Raw genomic sequence first — 16,435 nt, forward strand, 5'->3', positions numbered from 1 at the left:
TTTGTTGAAATTTTTGACAAACGATGAATGATACAATCTTTCAAATTTAACTGAATAATTTTAAGCAACGTAGAAATTCAAGTACTAAATTTTATCATTATTTTACCTGCACTATAATTTTAACCCTAAGAAGTATAGAAAGTTTAGTTTAATTGTTCAATAAAGGCTTAAATTCAGAGTTTCAGAACACTTAGTTTAGTACAGGAACAGTCCACACAAGCTGAATTTGTTATTCTGGTAAATTTAGCAAAAGGAATTAAAGGCCAAGTATTAGAAGTAATCCGTATTGTTCTCATTTACTGACAAATGTTAACAATACACTCATTTATACTCTTTATACAGTTACAAGCTAATAGTAAAAGGAGATCTGTGCCTTAGGGTTATTTAGAACTTGATAAATAACTCTTTGGGGGTGATGAAACTGTCGTCTCTTGATTGTGGCCATCAATCAAGAGACAATGATTTGACAATGACTCTATGCACTGTCAAAACTCACAGAACTGGGAACCAAAAAGAGAATTTTACTTTACCTAAATTCAACAGTAAATTTTAAAAACTTGCTCAGGTGTTTTGGAGTTTGGCCATGCATACAGAAACTTCCACTTTTATAGTTTTGGAAGAGGAATTTAATTTTTAGAACATCTCCAAATGTTCTAAAGGCTTTATGGATTTGTTTTCTATAAAATAATGGCTTCTTCAACAAAGCTCCACTCTTATTCCTTTCAAGCTAGCACTCAAATCACACCATTTTTAAAAAGGAAAATCGAGTAAGTTCAATTCGCTAGATAGTAGAATGTGATCATGATCACTCGGTAAAAAGCAACTACTAAACACAGAGGTAGCTAAGCCCTGACTCTGGCAAAAGCCTTGCAAACAGTTACCAAAACTCAGGATTTGATGCCCATGAGGTGACTCATATTAAAGGCAATCACAGCATCCAGTTACCTAGCAGACAGGAAGCGACTTAAAGGAGGATGGGATGGGGTTGCCAGAGAGACACATGAACAACACAATGGGAAACAGGAGTTGTTCCATCTAGAGGACTGACAGGAATGATAAAGAGCAACTAAAAAGTAGCCATGACCTAGTAGAGTTATAGCTGAGGCTCATACGTGACTCAAAGAACAAAAAGCAAAATAAATGAAGGCAGTATACATTTTTAGAAATATCTACATAGAACACAAATCTGGCATTTAAAGAGTAAGCTTTCAATGACTGTACATAAACGAGGCATTACAATGCTTGATTCACCTGTCACTTCATTATTTTAAGCTCGTACGTCTGCTGGAAGCAGACAGCTAACGCTTCCCCCTGTAATTAGTACAAAGTAGTGAAACCAGGGTCTATATTGAAATTTTCAATGAAAAATTTCTAGGGTCATTAAATAGCATATACTGCATGTTTTTGTTCCAGGCACTGAGCTAAGCAATTTTTAAATTGTAAATGAAACAGATACAGAAAAAAACCCAAATAGATTACTTTAAGGTGGATAGTGTCCACCTTAAAACTTTGCCAGCCACTGCAGAAAAGTTCCATGTAGCCCATACCAATCACAACCTTCTCCCTCTCACCATAATTAACCATTATCCTGACCTTCATGGGAATCACTTCCTTCTGGTTTTAAGAGTTTTGTCACCCAAATGTGCATTCCTAGACAGTTTTTTAAAGTTGATGTCTTGATTGTCTTTTAATCTATTGGTCCTTTGTCCATCCCTGTCATTTCCTTTCAGTTTTCATTTGAAGAATCTAGGCCCTTTGATCTGTTGAGCTTCCCATGGTCTGGATTTTGCCAATTACATACTGATGGTGTGTTTCAATGTGCTCTTCTGTATTTCCTGCAAATAGGCAGCTAGATACAAGAGACTGGATTAGACTCAGGACTGATTCCTTTGACACGTCTATAGGTAATGTTTGACTGTCTTTGCAATCTTAGCAGCTACTGCTATTTAATACCCATCCATTCAGTAAGGACCACAAAATGATTATATTCTGCCACTTCTTTTTCACTGATTAGTTAGAATACATACTAATAGACAGAAACACTTCCCCTCATCTACTACTTGGTTACCAGTGGTACATTTCATATAAGAAAGGCAGGCTAAATGCTTGATTCTCTCCCTTTATTTTCCAGAAAATGAACTGGTTTCCTATCATCCTCTTCAGATGATCGATTTTTAAAGTATCATTAGGAACTTTTAAGTTTGATACACTTGATATGTTCCCGTCTACTGCAATTATCATTGTTAAGGCTCAAATTGTTCCATCTTTGGCCAGTAGGAACGTCTTCAAGATGGCTCCCGAGTCCTTGTCATGAACCCAGTACTCTGATAGCTTTCTTGCTTTCTGGCATGACAAAATGATCCAAGCTCATCTTGAATATTTCCTGCCCAGAACTCTCAGCCATTTCTCCACAAAGCCGTTTGGATTTTTTTAAGTGAGAAGTGGTATTTAAAGACCACAAACTGAGTGGGAGGGATATTGTTTCTAGGCCTTTTTGGTGGACAGAGCTAGGAAAATACACATATATTTAAAGATGAAATACCTCAAGTTCATATTGATACTTCCAATTCAACTTTGAGACAATAAAAGCTTTTACTTAGCCTCTTTATTATATCTGTATCATCTTTCTTTCATACTGAGACTCCTGATTGTAAGGACACAGGAGATAAAATTAGAATATCCCAGACTCACTTGTTTTAGCCAACATTACAGTCTCAGAATAACAATGAGTATCTACATAAAAGAACCTGATGTGATTATTGAGAGCATTAAAAAATGCTTGGTACATGGTCTCTCAATTCTCCAATTTTTAAAAATAGCTACTGTCCAAACATAAGGCTATTACACAGTATATTCTCACCCTCTCAGCCCTCATTTTGTCTTCATTCTACAGTTAACTATATATTTAACACTTACCATCAGGTCTTATGTTGATGTCTCTAATTGTCTTGGTAGTCTAAAAGTCAAAACTCACTTTCTGGTACACTGTCATCCATCCAATATAACTTGGTGATTGTAGAAACATTCTATATCTGTGCTGTTCAATACAGTAGCCGCTAGCCACATGTGGCTTTAAGCACTTGAAATGCAGTTGCTGTGACTGAGCAACTGAAGGTTTTATTTAATTGTAATTAATTAAAATTTATATTGTCATATGTGGCTAGTAGTTATCTTGCTTGACAGCATAGCTTTAGCAGATTCTTCAGGAAGGGTTCACGTCAAAAATATTCTCTGAATTCTTACATATTGCCCTTTAGGCTTGAAAATCAGTTTGGTCGGATATAAAAATCTTTGATTCACACATTTCTTCTTTATCTTAAAGGTTACTCCATTTTCTTCTAGCATGAAGCACCGCTGTCGAAGTCTGAGGATTATCATTTTATTTCTTTATAATCCATAGGCTCTTTTATCTAGATAATCAAAGGACTTTTTCTTTAAAGTTCAGTCATTTTACTAGAATATCCTGGAGTCCGTGGTTCTGGGTCAATATTCTTAGGTATGCAGAGTGCTGTTTCAGCATGTAGTTTTAAATCCTTTTTAAATTCAGGGAAGTTTTCTGAATTTATAGTTTTTAGTATTTGTTCTTTTCCCTTGATTTGGTTTTCTTCTTCAGGGACTTCTATCAGTGCTTGATCTCCTTTGCCTTATTTTAATATGCCACTTTTGAATCTGTACCCTCATTTTCTTCATTTTAGATTCTCCCCTTTCTTACATCTTTCTCATAAAGCATTATCTGTTTATATATTCGGTCATGTTCTTTGTAGTTTAGTCTTCATTACTGAAATGACTTTCTTCCATTTCTAATGCTTTCTAGGGTTCTGTCACCTCATCTTTTTCTAATTCTGCATTTTTGTAATTATGAATTGTGTTTTATATTATTTTATTAATGTTTTTAGTGCATTCTAGTTGTTTAGTTTAGTTCTGTTTAGTGGGCATATTTCTGACATGCTTTTACTATCTACAGGAATATTCTTTTTTCTTAAAACCTCTTTGTATAGGATTTGACCTTAGTGCTTTTCTTCTGTTCATTTTTATGTGAAATTATTTCTCATGAACTTTAGAATGATGTGGAGAACAGGAAAACCTTCCTAACCTCATAAGGCTCTCGTCTATTTGTGTTTGTGTAGTGTTCAAACACACGACTGCCTTCTAGGATTCCTTGGCTCTGTTCTCCTCCTCAACTTTAGTCTGGACCTGCTCTTTTCCCTATCCTGATCAATTCTGATTCCACTTCCAGCAGTTTCTCCCCAGTGAGGAATACTGTCCTAAAATGGAACCCTGGAAGCTAAGTTTTGAGAGTTCTTAGGGGCCAAATTGCTCCAAGCCCTTCAGTCCCTTTAACATGTAACCAAACACTTGCCAAGTGCTCGAGAGGTCAAATCCCTTCACAGTATTAGCTGCTTCTTCCAAATTGGCTGTCCCACTTTCTAGTGAATGAATTCTTATTAGCAATATTGGGGTTCTTCTGTGCTCAGGTACATCAGACAACATCCTCGATGCTTCTGTCTTCTTGCTCTCACATAGACCCTGATAGCATGCATGTCCTATAACTGATGGTTTGTCCCACCTGCTTAAATTCTGGGGTTCATGGAGATAGCTTGTCACCTAGTTTAGCTATGTTATCCATGGGTTTTGGTTTTGCTATTTCCATTTTTATTCGGAGACTCAGATCGAAAAATTATACTGTTCTTGGCACCACTTTCCCAGAATTCTGCTGAGAATCTCAAATTACACTAACTCACTCGAATTCTACAACCACTTCAGAAATTGGCACTATCAGTACCCCCAAGCTCATAGATAAGAAAGTTTCAATAACTTATCCAAAATTACATAGCTAACAAGTTGTAAAACTGAGATTCTGATCTAGAGCTCTTAAATTCTAGAGCCTATATTCTTCATTACAACAGTTATGGGAAAATGATTCATTATATATAAATGTATTTTATAACAAATTTTTCAGGAATTAATTCTGTGAAGTGTGAAACACCTTTACCTTAACTCCTGTATAATAAAACTTATGTCAAAGTTTGAGAAACTACTACAGGCCCTCTAAATATTCAGTGGGATAGCAAAATGATAACTATACAATAACATCAAAGCCAAATACGTGAGAAAAAAATTGAAACCCTGGCTCTCAAATCTCATGGATTTCTCAAACATAGAACATACCTTATTAAGTAGGTTAAACAAATTTAATACCGGAAATTAAAGTATTCCTATCTAACTACTAGGATTGTTTGTGCATGTTCACGAATAGGGAAAGAAGCTTCCGATGTAAGCAACCACTAATAACCTACCTGGCCTGCCTTGTGTAGGTGGAGATACAAACAGAGGTTGTATAGCATTCTGTGAGGAAACTGAAGTGGTACTACCAGTTTGATTAGCTGCTGTATAGTTAGGTAAGACTGGAGCTGGAACATTATTGGCACAGGAAGCTGCAACTGCTGCAGAATTTACCATCACCTGTACATGTGAAAGAAAGTTCAGAAATCTAAGTTTCGTTTCTCAAACAATATTAGTCTCTTATCTGATCGCAAATTTCAGGAAATAGTATTTTGATAATTAAAACACTGAGAAGTCAATCTTTATGTGAACCCTATATAGGAAGGTTAGGTTATTTCTTTTAGAAGACCCCAGATTACTTTGAGAGCTTTAATTTTTTAATTTATTATTTTTCTGAAAAGGTGATACATTAATATGATTCAAAAGTCAAGTATAAAATTGTATACCATGAAAAAGTTCCTCCAAACCCTATTCTCCATTTGACTAGTTCCCCTCTCGCCAAACAGGTAATCTCTGCATTTCCTGAATATTATTCCAGAGATTTATTACATTTATTTTTACAAGCAGATACATTTCCCCACACAAACAAATCTTTTTAACAGAAAGGTGTTTTTTTTTTTTTTTTTTAAAACTCCATGCAATTGCAATTTCTTCTTCTGATTGGGCAACGACACCCAATACAGGGCTGTGCACAGAGAGATGTTCTATAAATGCTAACAGACTCTTCTTCTTGAACACACTGTCCTCAGTGGCAGTCTCCATTTCCTTATAACCCACTGCAGTGTAGTTGCTACCTGCTTTACTCCTCAGAAACTGCACTCAGTCACCAGTGGTTTCTATGGCAATAAATCCCAGTAGACTCCTGTTAGTCCTTATGTTGCCTGACCTCCTGGCAGTAAGTGACACTTGACTGCTCCTTGAAACAATTTCTTCCTGGGGCTTCCATAATACTACACTCTCCTGCTTCTCCTTCCTCCTTGGCTGTTCCTTCCTTCTCTACCCATTTTCTAAAATTTGGTGATCCCCAGGCTCTGTTCTAGACGTTCTTCTCAATCTCCTCCTTTTCCTAGGATGATCTTATTCACTCCTATGGTTTCAGGTACCTTTTTAAGACCAACTCCCCATTCTACAGGAGAGTTTTACATTTAAGTTTCAGAAAATGACAGAGATTTGACAGGTAATTTATATTAACTCATTATATAAGAGTTTCAGAGTAGATTGACTATGAGTAGTCTAAAGCCAGCACACAGAACAGTGTCTGGAACACAGTAGATGCCCAATCAATTTGTTGAACAAATTTACTAATTACTGTGCCAGGCACCACAAGGTACAATAATACTTAAGATGGGAACATAAGCAGCTTCTTTTAAGTATAATGAAGGGCAAAGAGAACAGAAAGAAAAAAAATCATTTTCCTGTTAAGACCATTGCAACTGACTACTTGATAACACTATGAAGATTACCTTCTGGGGGTAGTTGTATGAGGTAACTGTGTCCTGAGGAGACAGAGAATATGGTCTTCTGTCCTGAAGAGACTTTAATGAGAACAGAAATATTAATAAGGTGAAATAAAGAAACCAAGCAACATATCGATAAAAGACCTGATTTCAACATCTCCTAAAATTACATGAAAGTGATCTGTCCTGAAAGTATTCAAATTTGGAAGTGACCACTAAGATAACACTCCAAAAAGTATCATCACTCCAGTGCCTGATTTAGGTGACTGCTCTATTTCCTATCGACAGAGATCCTGATGACATCCAACTCTAGTCCCAATGCAGAAACTAAAATGTAACAGAGGATTGTAATCTAAACATTTTCTCAGTAGCCTTTCTTGCCTTAAAAGCTTCAAAATCAGTACAATCAACAATAGTTTGCTAAAAGAAAATATTCCATCTGAAGATGTAGTTTGGGACAAGGGTGGATAACTGTTGTTCAGCTGCATCCTTTCTAAGCAAGATGTAGTATATAACCCAAACACCATTCCCCTCTGGTTCAAGTCCCTGTCTTTGTAAAGTAAAAATGATAAAAGGCTCAGGGTTATGCGTGCCAGATTGTCATGACAGCATAAAAAAAAACTAGCAGCAGAAATTAGAAATATTGGTAAGAACGCAGAGGGAATCAGGGGAAGTAATCACAGGAAACAAGAGGAACCACTCTGTGACAAAGATGAGCTCCACATGGACCTAAGATTGCAGCATGTTTGTAAAGTTTGTGTTCAAGTACAGACATACCTCGGAGACACTGCAGGTTTGGCTCCAACCACCGCAATAAAGTGAATATTGCAATAAAGCGGGTCACATGAATCTTTGGGTTTCCCAAGTGCATATAAAAGTTAGGTTTACACTATGCTGTAGTCTATTAAGCGTGTAATAGCATTATGTCTAAAAAACAACATATATACCTTAATAAAAAATACTTTATTGCTAAAAAATGCTAACCATCATTTGAGCCTTCAGTGAGTTGTAATCCTTTTGCTGGCGAAGGGTCTTGTAAAAAACGCATTGTCAGTGAAGCACAATAAAACAAGGGATGCCTGTATAGCCAAGGCACCTGCCAAAAGGTAAACTTTAGCCCTGGTTCAGGAAGCCCAGTGTGAACACTAAATAATTTTAGAGAAGGATTTAGTTGAGAGTTGGACAAGGAAATAAGAAGAAAGAATTAATGTTCATGATTTCTTAGAAGGCTCTGCGCCTGGAAATCTTTAAGTCCTGCACTGATTCTCTCCCTTTAGAATGCTGTCAAAAAGTTACTTAGAAACTTGCTATGGATTTGGTAACTAAGAGTGGGAGGGGAGCACATCATGAAGAGATTGAAAGCTATATTGGGGATGTATGATAAAATAAGTTCAGGACAAAAAGGAACATGTAACAAGTGAAATTAAAGGGACAGAAAGAAATCAAGCGTGTACTCCTGTCATCCCTGAAGGTGAGATTTTTACTGGCTTTTTCACCTGCGTGGCTGTATCAAGAGATGGTATAAAAAGCATGTGATATGAGAACAGTAATGGCAGAGTGAGGGGAAAAATTATTTCTCCAGAAGGGGCAAAGGAAGGGAAGGAGAAATAAAGGAAATTACATATCATAGTTTTCTTCACCTTAGTAAGATGTATTGCCTAAACAGTAAAAACAAAAATTTAGTACATGAACCTACCAAAGTTAAGATTAATCATAGAGACTAGAGGTTGGTCATTCAAGCTCTTCACAAATATTCCAGTTCTCCTTGTGGGTACATGGTAGGATGCTCTTCCTGGCCTCATCTAAAGTTAGGTATGGCCATGTGACTTGTTTGGCCAATGAAATATAAGCAGAAATATTAAGAGCTAGTGTTCAATTTCTCTATCTTTAGCCCTGCCAAGGTGATTGTGAAAGCACACGTCCATCAGCCTGGGTCCCTGAGTGACTAGGATATACGAAGGCCTACTATCAACCTGCATTGGACATATAACATAAGCAAGAACAACTCTCCTGTGGTAAGCCACTCAGATTTTGGGGAGTTGTTATTGCAGCATAACCTAGCTTGATTAAAACTGTAATTGGTAACTAGAAGTAGGGTACTGCTGTAACAAAAATTTAACATGAGAAGATTACGAACTTGCGGCTCTTAGAGGAAGAGGTTTAGAAAACAATGTTAGTTTTGTGTTCTGATTACTGTTGGTAGAGTTTAGCAAGATATTTTAAGACAGATGAGTACAGAAGAGTAGTTTCCAGGCAGGAATGAAAAGGAATAGCGAGTCCTTGAATACAAGGACCTGTAGGATTGAAGAGACAACTGCTCCAACCCAAAACTATAAAAGACAAAATAAATGCTTTGAACAACAAAGACCAGTTAAAAGTTCAGCCTGGAGGCAAGAATCAAATCATTGTTAAAATCTGATTGCATTAAAATATCTCAAAGCAAGAGTCTAACTAAGGATATAATACTCAGTGAATCCTTGCACTTGGACAAAACAGCTCATGGAAAGGGGTCCAAAGGTATGGCTCTTCCATCAATGCCTGATAAGCTCAAGGTACTTGTGATCAACTAGAGAGAGACATAGGGATAAGAAAGAAAAGAACTACAGCAAATCTAAGTAGTATATCTAAAAAAAAGAACTGTCAGTATGGCTATTGGGACATGAAACTAAGAGGAATCATACAGAGAAGCAGCATAATAAAATAATCACACGGCCGAACAAACCATGAGCAAAACTAAAACCATCTGCCTGAGATAAAACATCCTTGGCCTCCCAATTTTCTATGAGTAAGAAGCAGCCTGAGAAAAGCTCCTCAGTTGCCAAGAAGGATTATTCCTCAATGCCTACTTCAAATATGGCCAAAGGGCGGGCAGGCCGGCCTTGGAGTAACCAAGAGCCCCAGAAAAAAATGAACCAGGGAAATACTCTAGGGAACAGTCCCCATGCATAGTGTAGGGGCCCTCACGACGTCCATCATGACGTCAGTATTGTTATAGGCTAGTACCTGTGTTTCTCCCATTTTCTCCCTTTATGAGTGGGAATTTTTACTGCAATTTTTCAGTACCTGCTACATCATTGTAAATTGGGTGTGCAGGGGGTAAATAACTTTATATCTTTGGTTTTAGGCCTCCAGATCAAGAGAAGCCACCTCTGTACCCAAGAAAGAATACATTTCCCTGAAACCTTGGGCTCTGAGTTTAATTACACTGAATGGCACTTTTGGGTTGCCTCACTTGAGGTGGAAGCAAGTATTTTGACTGTGGGAGGGAGTTTGAGTTGAATATTACAGTCCTTACTGCCATTAAAATATTTCCAACTTTTTGACTTCCGGGCACAGAGAAGTTAGATTTGTCAGTGGAACATGCTCTGACCAATGAAAAAGAAAGTGACGTGTTATCTCCAGGTGGAAGCTGTTAGAGCCACTGCACCATTCCACTACCTTTTGTTTCCCGCTTTGGCAATCATGAATGCAACTTCCATCAGCCTGAGTCCCTGAGCAGAGCCCTCCTATAAACCTCCAACGGACACGTAGCATAACCAAGAAGCAAACTCTTATTATATGAAGTAACTGAGATTTATGGCCCATTCTTACTGATAGGAAAATCATAACAAAATCCTCTAAAAATAAATCACCGCCGACGTTTGAATTTTCTCTTGTATCAACACATTAGGAATATCTCTAAATAGATTAGTTTCAGAAAAGGGGCTTGATCTTGGATGAGTTACTTTATTTCTGGTTCTCAATTTTTTCATCTAGAAAATGGAATGAAGATACCCTAATAACCTCATAGGATTGTTTTCATTTAAATGTATGTATATGTATAGCTCATAGGACAGTGCCCTAGTACATAGGAGCTATAAGTGATTGCCATTATTATTAAATACTTACCAAGTTTGCTGTCGATTCAGTTGTGCTGTGAACTCCTGAAGTTTCATAATCTGGTTCTAGAGGATATAGACAACGTAAAGTAAAAAGTATTATTTTACAATTTAAAATTTTATAAACAATGATGAATGTCAGATTATATCTGGATCTCACTGACCTGAAGGATAAATATATTCTTCATGATATCCTCCTAGAAAAAAAAGAGAAGTGTGTTTATGTAGGGCTTTTCAGCTCAGCAGAGCCAGATGGCCAGCACCTGCTTTTTCCTCAAGTTTTATGAATATATGTTCAAAACGAAAATGTATACATCCTTGAAACAAGTGATTTGAACTTTCATACTAGTCAACAAATACTGAAGCCAGAGATTGACTGTAAACACTACAAATTTCTCCTCCGAAAATTTCTTTAGTTCTTAGAGTTCAAGCTGAGGGGAAAAATCCAGCTGTATCCAGCTTTTCCAGTCAGACAGTAGGATATGGTGATTAAATACAAAGGCTCTGGGGTTAGGTCTGTCTAGATTTGAATCCTGATTAACTACATCACATTAGGCAGGTTACTTAGTCTTTTTGTCTCAATTTCTTCACTGTAAAACAGGGATAACAGTACCTAGCTCATAGCAGGGTGAAAAGAACATAGCATGGTGCTTGACACGTAGTAAATGGTGACTATAATCTGAGTATAACCCACAGTTTGCTTAAGTGGACCTTAAAAGGATATGTCATGCCTCATCCGTTTTTCAGCCTATTTCAGGTGAATAATACATTTAAAATCGGTTTGTCCTCAGAGGATGGCTCAGTAGACTTAAATATTTTGCTTTAAGACTGCTATACCATCGAAATGCAGAGAAAGTCAATCTTCAATTGGACAGTTTTCCACAAAAACCCTACAGGTCAAAACTGGATTTGATTCCTAAACACATCACTTATCAAACACGCATGCATGCAAACTCCTCCAGACAGCAGGATTTAACATGAGAACAAAGATTTGATTACTTCAAATATGCCACTACAGATGAGCAGTATATCTGAAGGTTCCCACTATACTAAAGGGAAAAAACAAAAAAGTTATGCTTGAGTAAAAGAGCAGAGTATGCATCCTTAAGCACATGCATGTACAAAGTCTTCACAGATTATTCACGTGCTAGATTTTTTATCCTCATTAAATTCCTAGAAATATCTATTTTCTCCTACATAAGTAGCAGAAAGAAGAATATCACAAGAAAATAAGGAAATTGACCGGTAAGTCAAGTCACTCAGGCTGCCTCACACCTCCTTAATCCACCCAATTCCTCCACAAGTGTTTCAGTAGGCATATATCATTTTACAGTAAAATGGTAAAAACAAGCACACTGCGTGGTGAGAGGCAACAGAACAACTAAGGGCATATACGTAGGCTTTAGAATCAGACAAACCCAAATTCAAAATTGATCTCTGCCAGTCACAAAGGACCACGTATTTCATGATTCCATTTATATGTAAAGTCCAGAATAATAAGCAAATCCATTAAGACAGAAAGCAAACTGGTGGTTGCCTAGGACTCTGGGGGCAGTTGGGGGGAAAGTGGGGAGTGGCTGCTAACGGGTACAGGGTTTCTTTTTGGGGTGATAAAAATGTTCTAAAATTGATTGTGGTGATGGTTATGCAACTGTGTGACTACACTAAAAACAATTTAAACAGGTGAATTGTACAGTATGTAAAGTACATCTCAATAAAACTGTTATAAAAAAATTTAAATCTCTGCCACTTACCAATGGTATAACTTTGGCTTTGTCATTTACCCTTTGAACTTCAATTTCCTAACATATAAAATAAGGATACCACATTCCTCAGAAGGATACAGTAAGTATTATATTAAATTACAAATATAATTACCTAGTACAGTGGATGGCCAATAGGTTTCAATGAATAGTAATGTTTACAGATTAAGTAGACTTCTTCGGGTGAAAAAGTTATTTCATAGCAGTCTCGTAAAAGGATAGCTACTCACATGAACAGCCTAAGGAGTTATAAAAAATGGTGAGAACAATTATGAATAGTGCCTTACTAATAAAGAATAGATGTTTTCCATAGTGAAATTCATTTGATTTCTCACCAAATCAAAACTCACTCAAGAGCTATGCAGAGAGTTGAAAATAAGTTATAATAATGTAACGACCTACCAAAATAGAAGTCTGAGAAATTTCTGAGAAATACCAAGACATCTTCAAACACCTAGCAAGTTGAGACAAGAAGTGATAACTCTTCCAAAATGAGCTATCCAGAACAAAGTGAGACCCCCTCAAACCAAATTTTAGGTCCACTTCACAGCCCTGATGTGCTAACGTCACAAGAATCATCTTAAAAAAAAAAATTTAACTGTAACTGACTCACCATTGTCACTCTGGCCATCACCCTCCTCTGAATTCAAAGTCTGTTTGCCTGAGCTATGTCCTCGCCTTGCAATACAGTATCTTGAAGTAGCAGGAACCATTGTAGAAGGCCCTCCATGATTCTGTACCAAAGAGACACACATATACACATGCAGTCCTCCCTATATATAGCCAGAGAAAAGCTATAAATATTTTAAATGTACTTTAGAATCAAAAAATAAGTGAAGAAATGATAACCAAGAAAATAGAAAATATTAGCCCATACTATATAGGCAAGATTATTTGTCTACCTTTACCCCCTTTCTCTAAGAACAGCTAAAAAAAGATGTTCTCTTCTCCCATCTGTAAAGCTCTAAGATGAAAACTCATGTTTTCCAGAAAGGGCTTTATTTGGTAGTTTACTTAAAAAAATAAATAAAAAACTAAACAGCTTTTGGAGTAAAGTTTGACCTACTTACAGGTAAAGGTGGATAAGCAGTCTCATCCCCTTCTTCAACTTCGTAATAAGTAATGGTTTCTTCCAAGCCCCCGGGCATCTGTCCATTCTCTGGGGCAAAGCTATACTGGCACTCCTTATTCATACAATGCATCTGGCGGTGACTACGTCTAAAGGAACTTAAGTAGTTCGAAGAATGAAAAGAGGGAAAAAAATGATAACACATGGTAGTAACTTGTTTCTAATTTCTAAATAACAATTCAAACATCTTAATGTTGACACTTTTTAAAAATTAGTCCATGTATTCGTTGCTCACCAATAAGGCCAGACTTACCCATTTTCTCTGATTTTCGACACTTAAAATTCACTTACCGAGATCTATAGGAGAAGTTATCATAGCTCTGGCAGCACCTTTTACCTGGGCCAGGGTAAAAACCAACTTTAGGGCCCACCATGTTCTGCCTATTTATAAAGCGAGATGAATCCCTAAGAATAAAAGGAAAACAGAACTCTATTCACTAGTTCTTGAGTAGTCAGTCTTTGTAATTAAATAGAATTAACATAACTTTCCAACAACATCCAAAGAGAAAGAGCTTTGCTCTTTTCACTACTGGCACTAGGCCTGTCCATTATTAATGGATACAGTGTCATATACACGGCACTCATCTTGATGGCATTCTACCACATCTTCAATTGTTCCATATTTCCCTAGACCGTGAGAATACAAATCTTCCCATAAATTCATTTGACAAAAACTTAAGTTTACACCCATTCACATTCTTTATGCTCCCTTTAGGCATAGATTATAAAAGAAATCTAAACTATTAAGATATTTCTAAATTCTACTGTAACTCTGTCCAGGAATTATTCCCAATATCTAAACAGAGATGTACCTTATCTTGAAAGTCAGTTAAGTCTTACCTGGGAATCCCATATCCCCGACCTTGTCTCTGAGATGGATGTTGAGGATGAAAATGTTCATTAGACATAACATTGCCAGCAGGCTGTGGGTAGTGTATTGGAGGGTCATGCCCATAATGCATACTGTGCTGAAGCCTGGGTGGGAGGAGGGGGTGTCCCCTGCTGTAAGCCATAGTCATATAAACCTCTTTCCCTCTAACTTTCTTGAACATCTTCTTCCGCTGCTTCACGTCCATCTCTGACACACCTTTCAGACAAAGAAGTAGCAAATAAGCTTCATAACCAAACCAAAAGATCCAGTGTCTCCGCACAACTCCCCCAAATGCCTAAAACTCTCAGCTGTTTTTCTTAGGAACTAACCAAATAAATACAGGGAGGGAATTTTTGTATTTTTTAAGGATGTACTAGATCTTCCATTTAGAAGAATAAAACCAGCAGGCAATTTCTGTATCAAGGGACATCTCAGCACTATCTTTAGTATAGGCAGCTTTGTCATCAAAACAAAGAGTCAGCCAGCCAACTACGTGACTATTATCCAGGAAATCATGCCTGTTAATATCTCTGGCTGCTTCTGTGAAGTGTTTTCACAGTTCTTTGAGAAATCTTTTCTCTTCAATTTTTAGAGTCTAAAATCCACTCTAGCTTAAGTTTACACAAAGTCCCAAAGAATCGTGGTTCTCAACCAGGGACCACTTTGCCCCTCTTCATCTTGGGGCACATTTGGCAACGTCTGGAGACATTTTTGGTTGTCAGAACTGGAGGGAGGCTGCTATTGGCATCTAGTGGATAGAAGCCAGGGATGCTGCTAAGCACGCTACACTGCACAGGACAGCTCCCCACAATGAAGTATTATCCATCCCAAATGTCAGTAGTGACAAAGTTGAGAAACTCTACCCTAGAACAAGACTTTTTTTTTACCTTAAAAAAAAAAAAAAAAGAAATACAATGTAGGTAAAGTAGAAGAAGGGGAAAACAATGAAAATCATCAGCATACAAACCCATTTCTGGGACACAGCTCCCGGAAATTTTCTGGTAACCTCTTCCTTTCCGACTGGGTATAGCATTCCAGGCAGGAACTGGTGTCACTTGGGTAACTGGTTTTAAGTTAGCCAGTGGAACAACGTGCCTTAAAGTTAAAGATGCCACCATGAAGCCATTGCAACAGAGACAATTCTCATTCGATGCACATACCCCTTCCTCTCCTGCTTCAATTTCAAATGTACTTTACTTAAACCTGTTGACGCTAGTTTCCCTGCTGAGGTTTCCTTTTTAGGTTAAGAAACCTTATAGAGTAGTCTGTACAATTTTACAGCTGTTGGTAAGCACTATCACATTTCAGAGCAAAGATTGTGGTAGACTAGTTTACAAGCATTTGTTGCCTCTCCTTGGAGGAGGATTATATTTTCCCAGCCCACTGACTTAGGCCTGGCTATGTAATCTACTTCGGCCAATAAAATGTGAGCAGATGCTTTAAGAACCAGGACATAGTTTGTCATGTTCTCATTTCTTCCCCTGCCTGTGATCATGGAAGCATGTGTCTAGATAAAGCGTTTGTCAGCCTGGGTCCCCTTTGCTGACTCACTATGAACACGCTAAATGACTAATGAATAAACTTTGTTTTAAGCTGCTGAGATTTTTTTTGGTTATTAGGGCATTTAACCAAGTTTAATAGTTTTCAAAGTGGACCAACAGCACTGGTATCAGCTGGGAACTTGTTAATAGTTTAAATTCTTGGGCCCCACCACAGACTTAATCAGAAATTTTAAGGATAGAGTTCACCAATTTGTGTTTTAACAAGCCCTCCAGGTAATTCTGGGGCATGTTAAAGTTTGAGAATGACTGGACTAGCTTATCTTGATACTGGCAGAGGCTTAGTTAACAACCCAGCTTTCCAAGTAGTATGAAGAGTTTTCTACCAGAATTCTGTTGTACTTAATATTTCTAATAAGTTGGCTAGTGCCTAGTATTTGGAAACTTCTAGACAAAGGTTTACTGAGATTTCATACTTCAGCATATGCTTTTACAATTTGAGACAAGTCATCTTAGGCCAATACCAGATATAACATTGGTTCTCTTACTAGCATC

At 37.3% G+C, this 16,435-nt stretch overlaps 1 protein-coding gene across 4 annotated transcripts in view; it reads right to left on the reverse strand.

The window, feature by feature from the left end:
• Positions 1–16,435, reverse strand: part of ALG13 (ALG13 UDP-N-acetylglucosaminyltransferase subunit) — a 58,903-nt gene that overhangs the window by 12,720 nt on the left and 29,748 nt on the right. For all 4 annotated transcript variants that reach the window (XM_046673005.1, XM_046673006.1, XM_046673004.1 and 1 more), the window contains exons 12-20: positions 15,349–15,476; positions 14,351–14,597; positions 13,802–13,915; positions 13,452–13,608; positions 12,995–13,115; positions 10,783–10,815; positions 10,629–10,684; positions 6,747–6,818; positions 5,298–5,463 (exon numbers count right to left, since the gene is read on the reverse strand). In XM_046673005.1, coding sequence (XP_046528961.1) covers positions 5,298–5,463; positions 6,747–6,818; positions 10,629–10,684; positions 10,783–10,815; positions 12,995–13,115; positions 13,452–13,608; positions 13,802–13,915; positions 14,351–14,597; positions 15,349–15,476 — 1,094 coding nt within the window. The remainder of the gene's footprint in view (positions 1–5,297; positions 5,464–6,746; positions 6,819–10,628; positions 10,685–10,782; positions 10,816–12,994; positions 13,116–13,451; positions 13,609–13,801; positions 13,916–14,350; positions 14,598–15,348; positions 15,477–16,435) is intronic.

This window comes from Equus quagga, chromosome 10, assembly GCF_021613505.1.
Source record: "Equus quagga isolate Etosha38 chromosome 10, UCLA_HA_Equagga_1.0, whole genome shotgun sequence".
Taxonomy (NCBI): domain Eukaryota; kingdom Metazoa; phylum Chordata; class Mammalia; order Perissodactyla; family Equidae; genus Equus; species Equus quagga.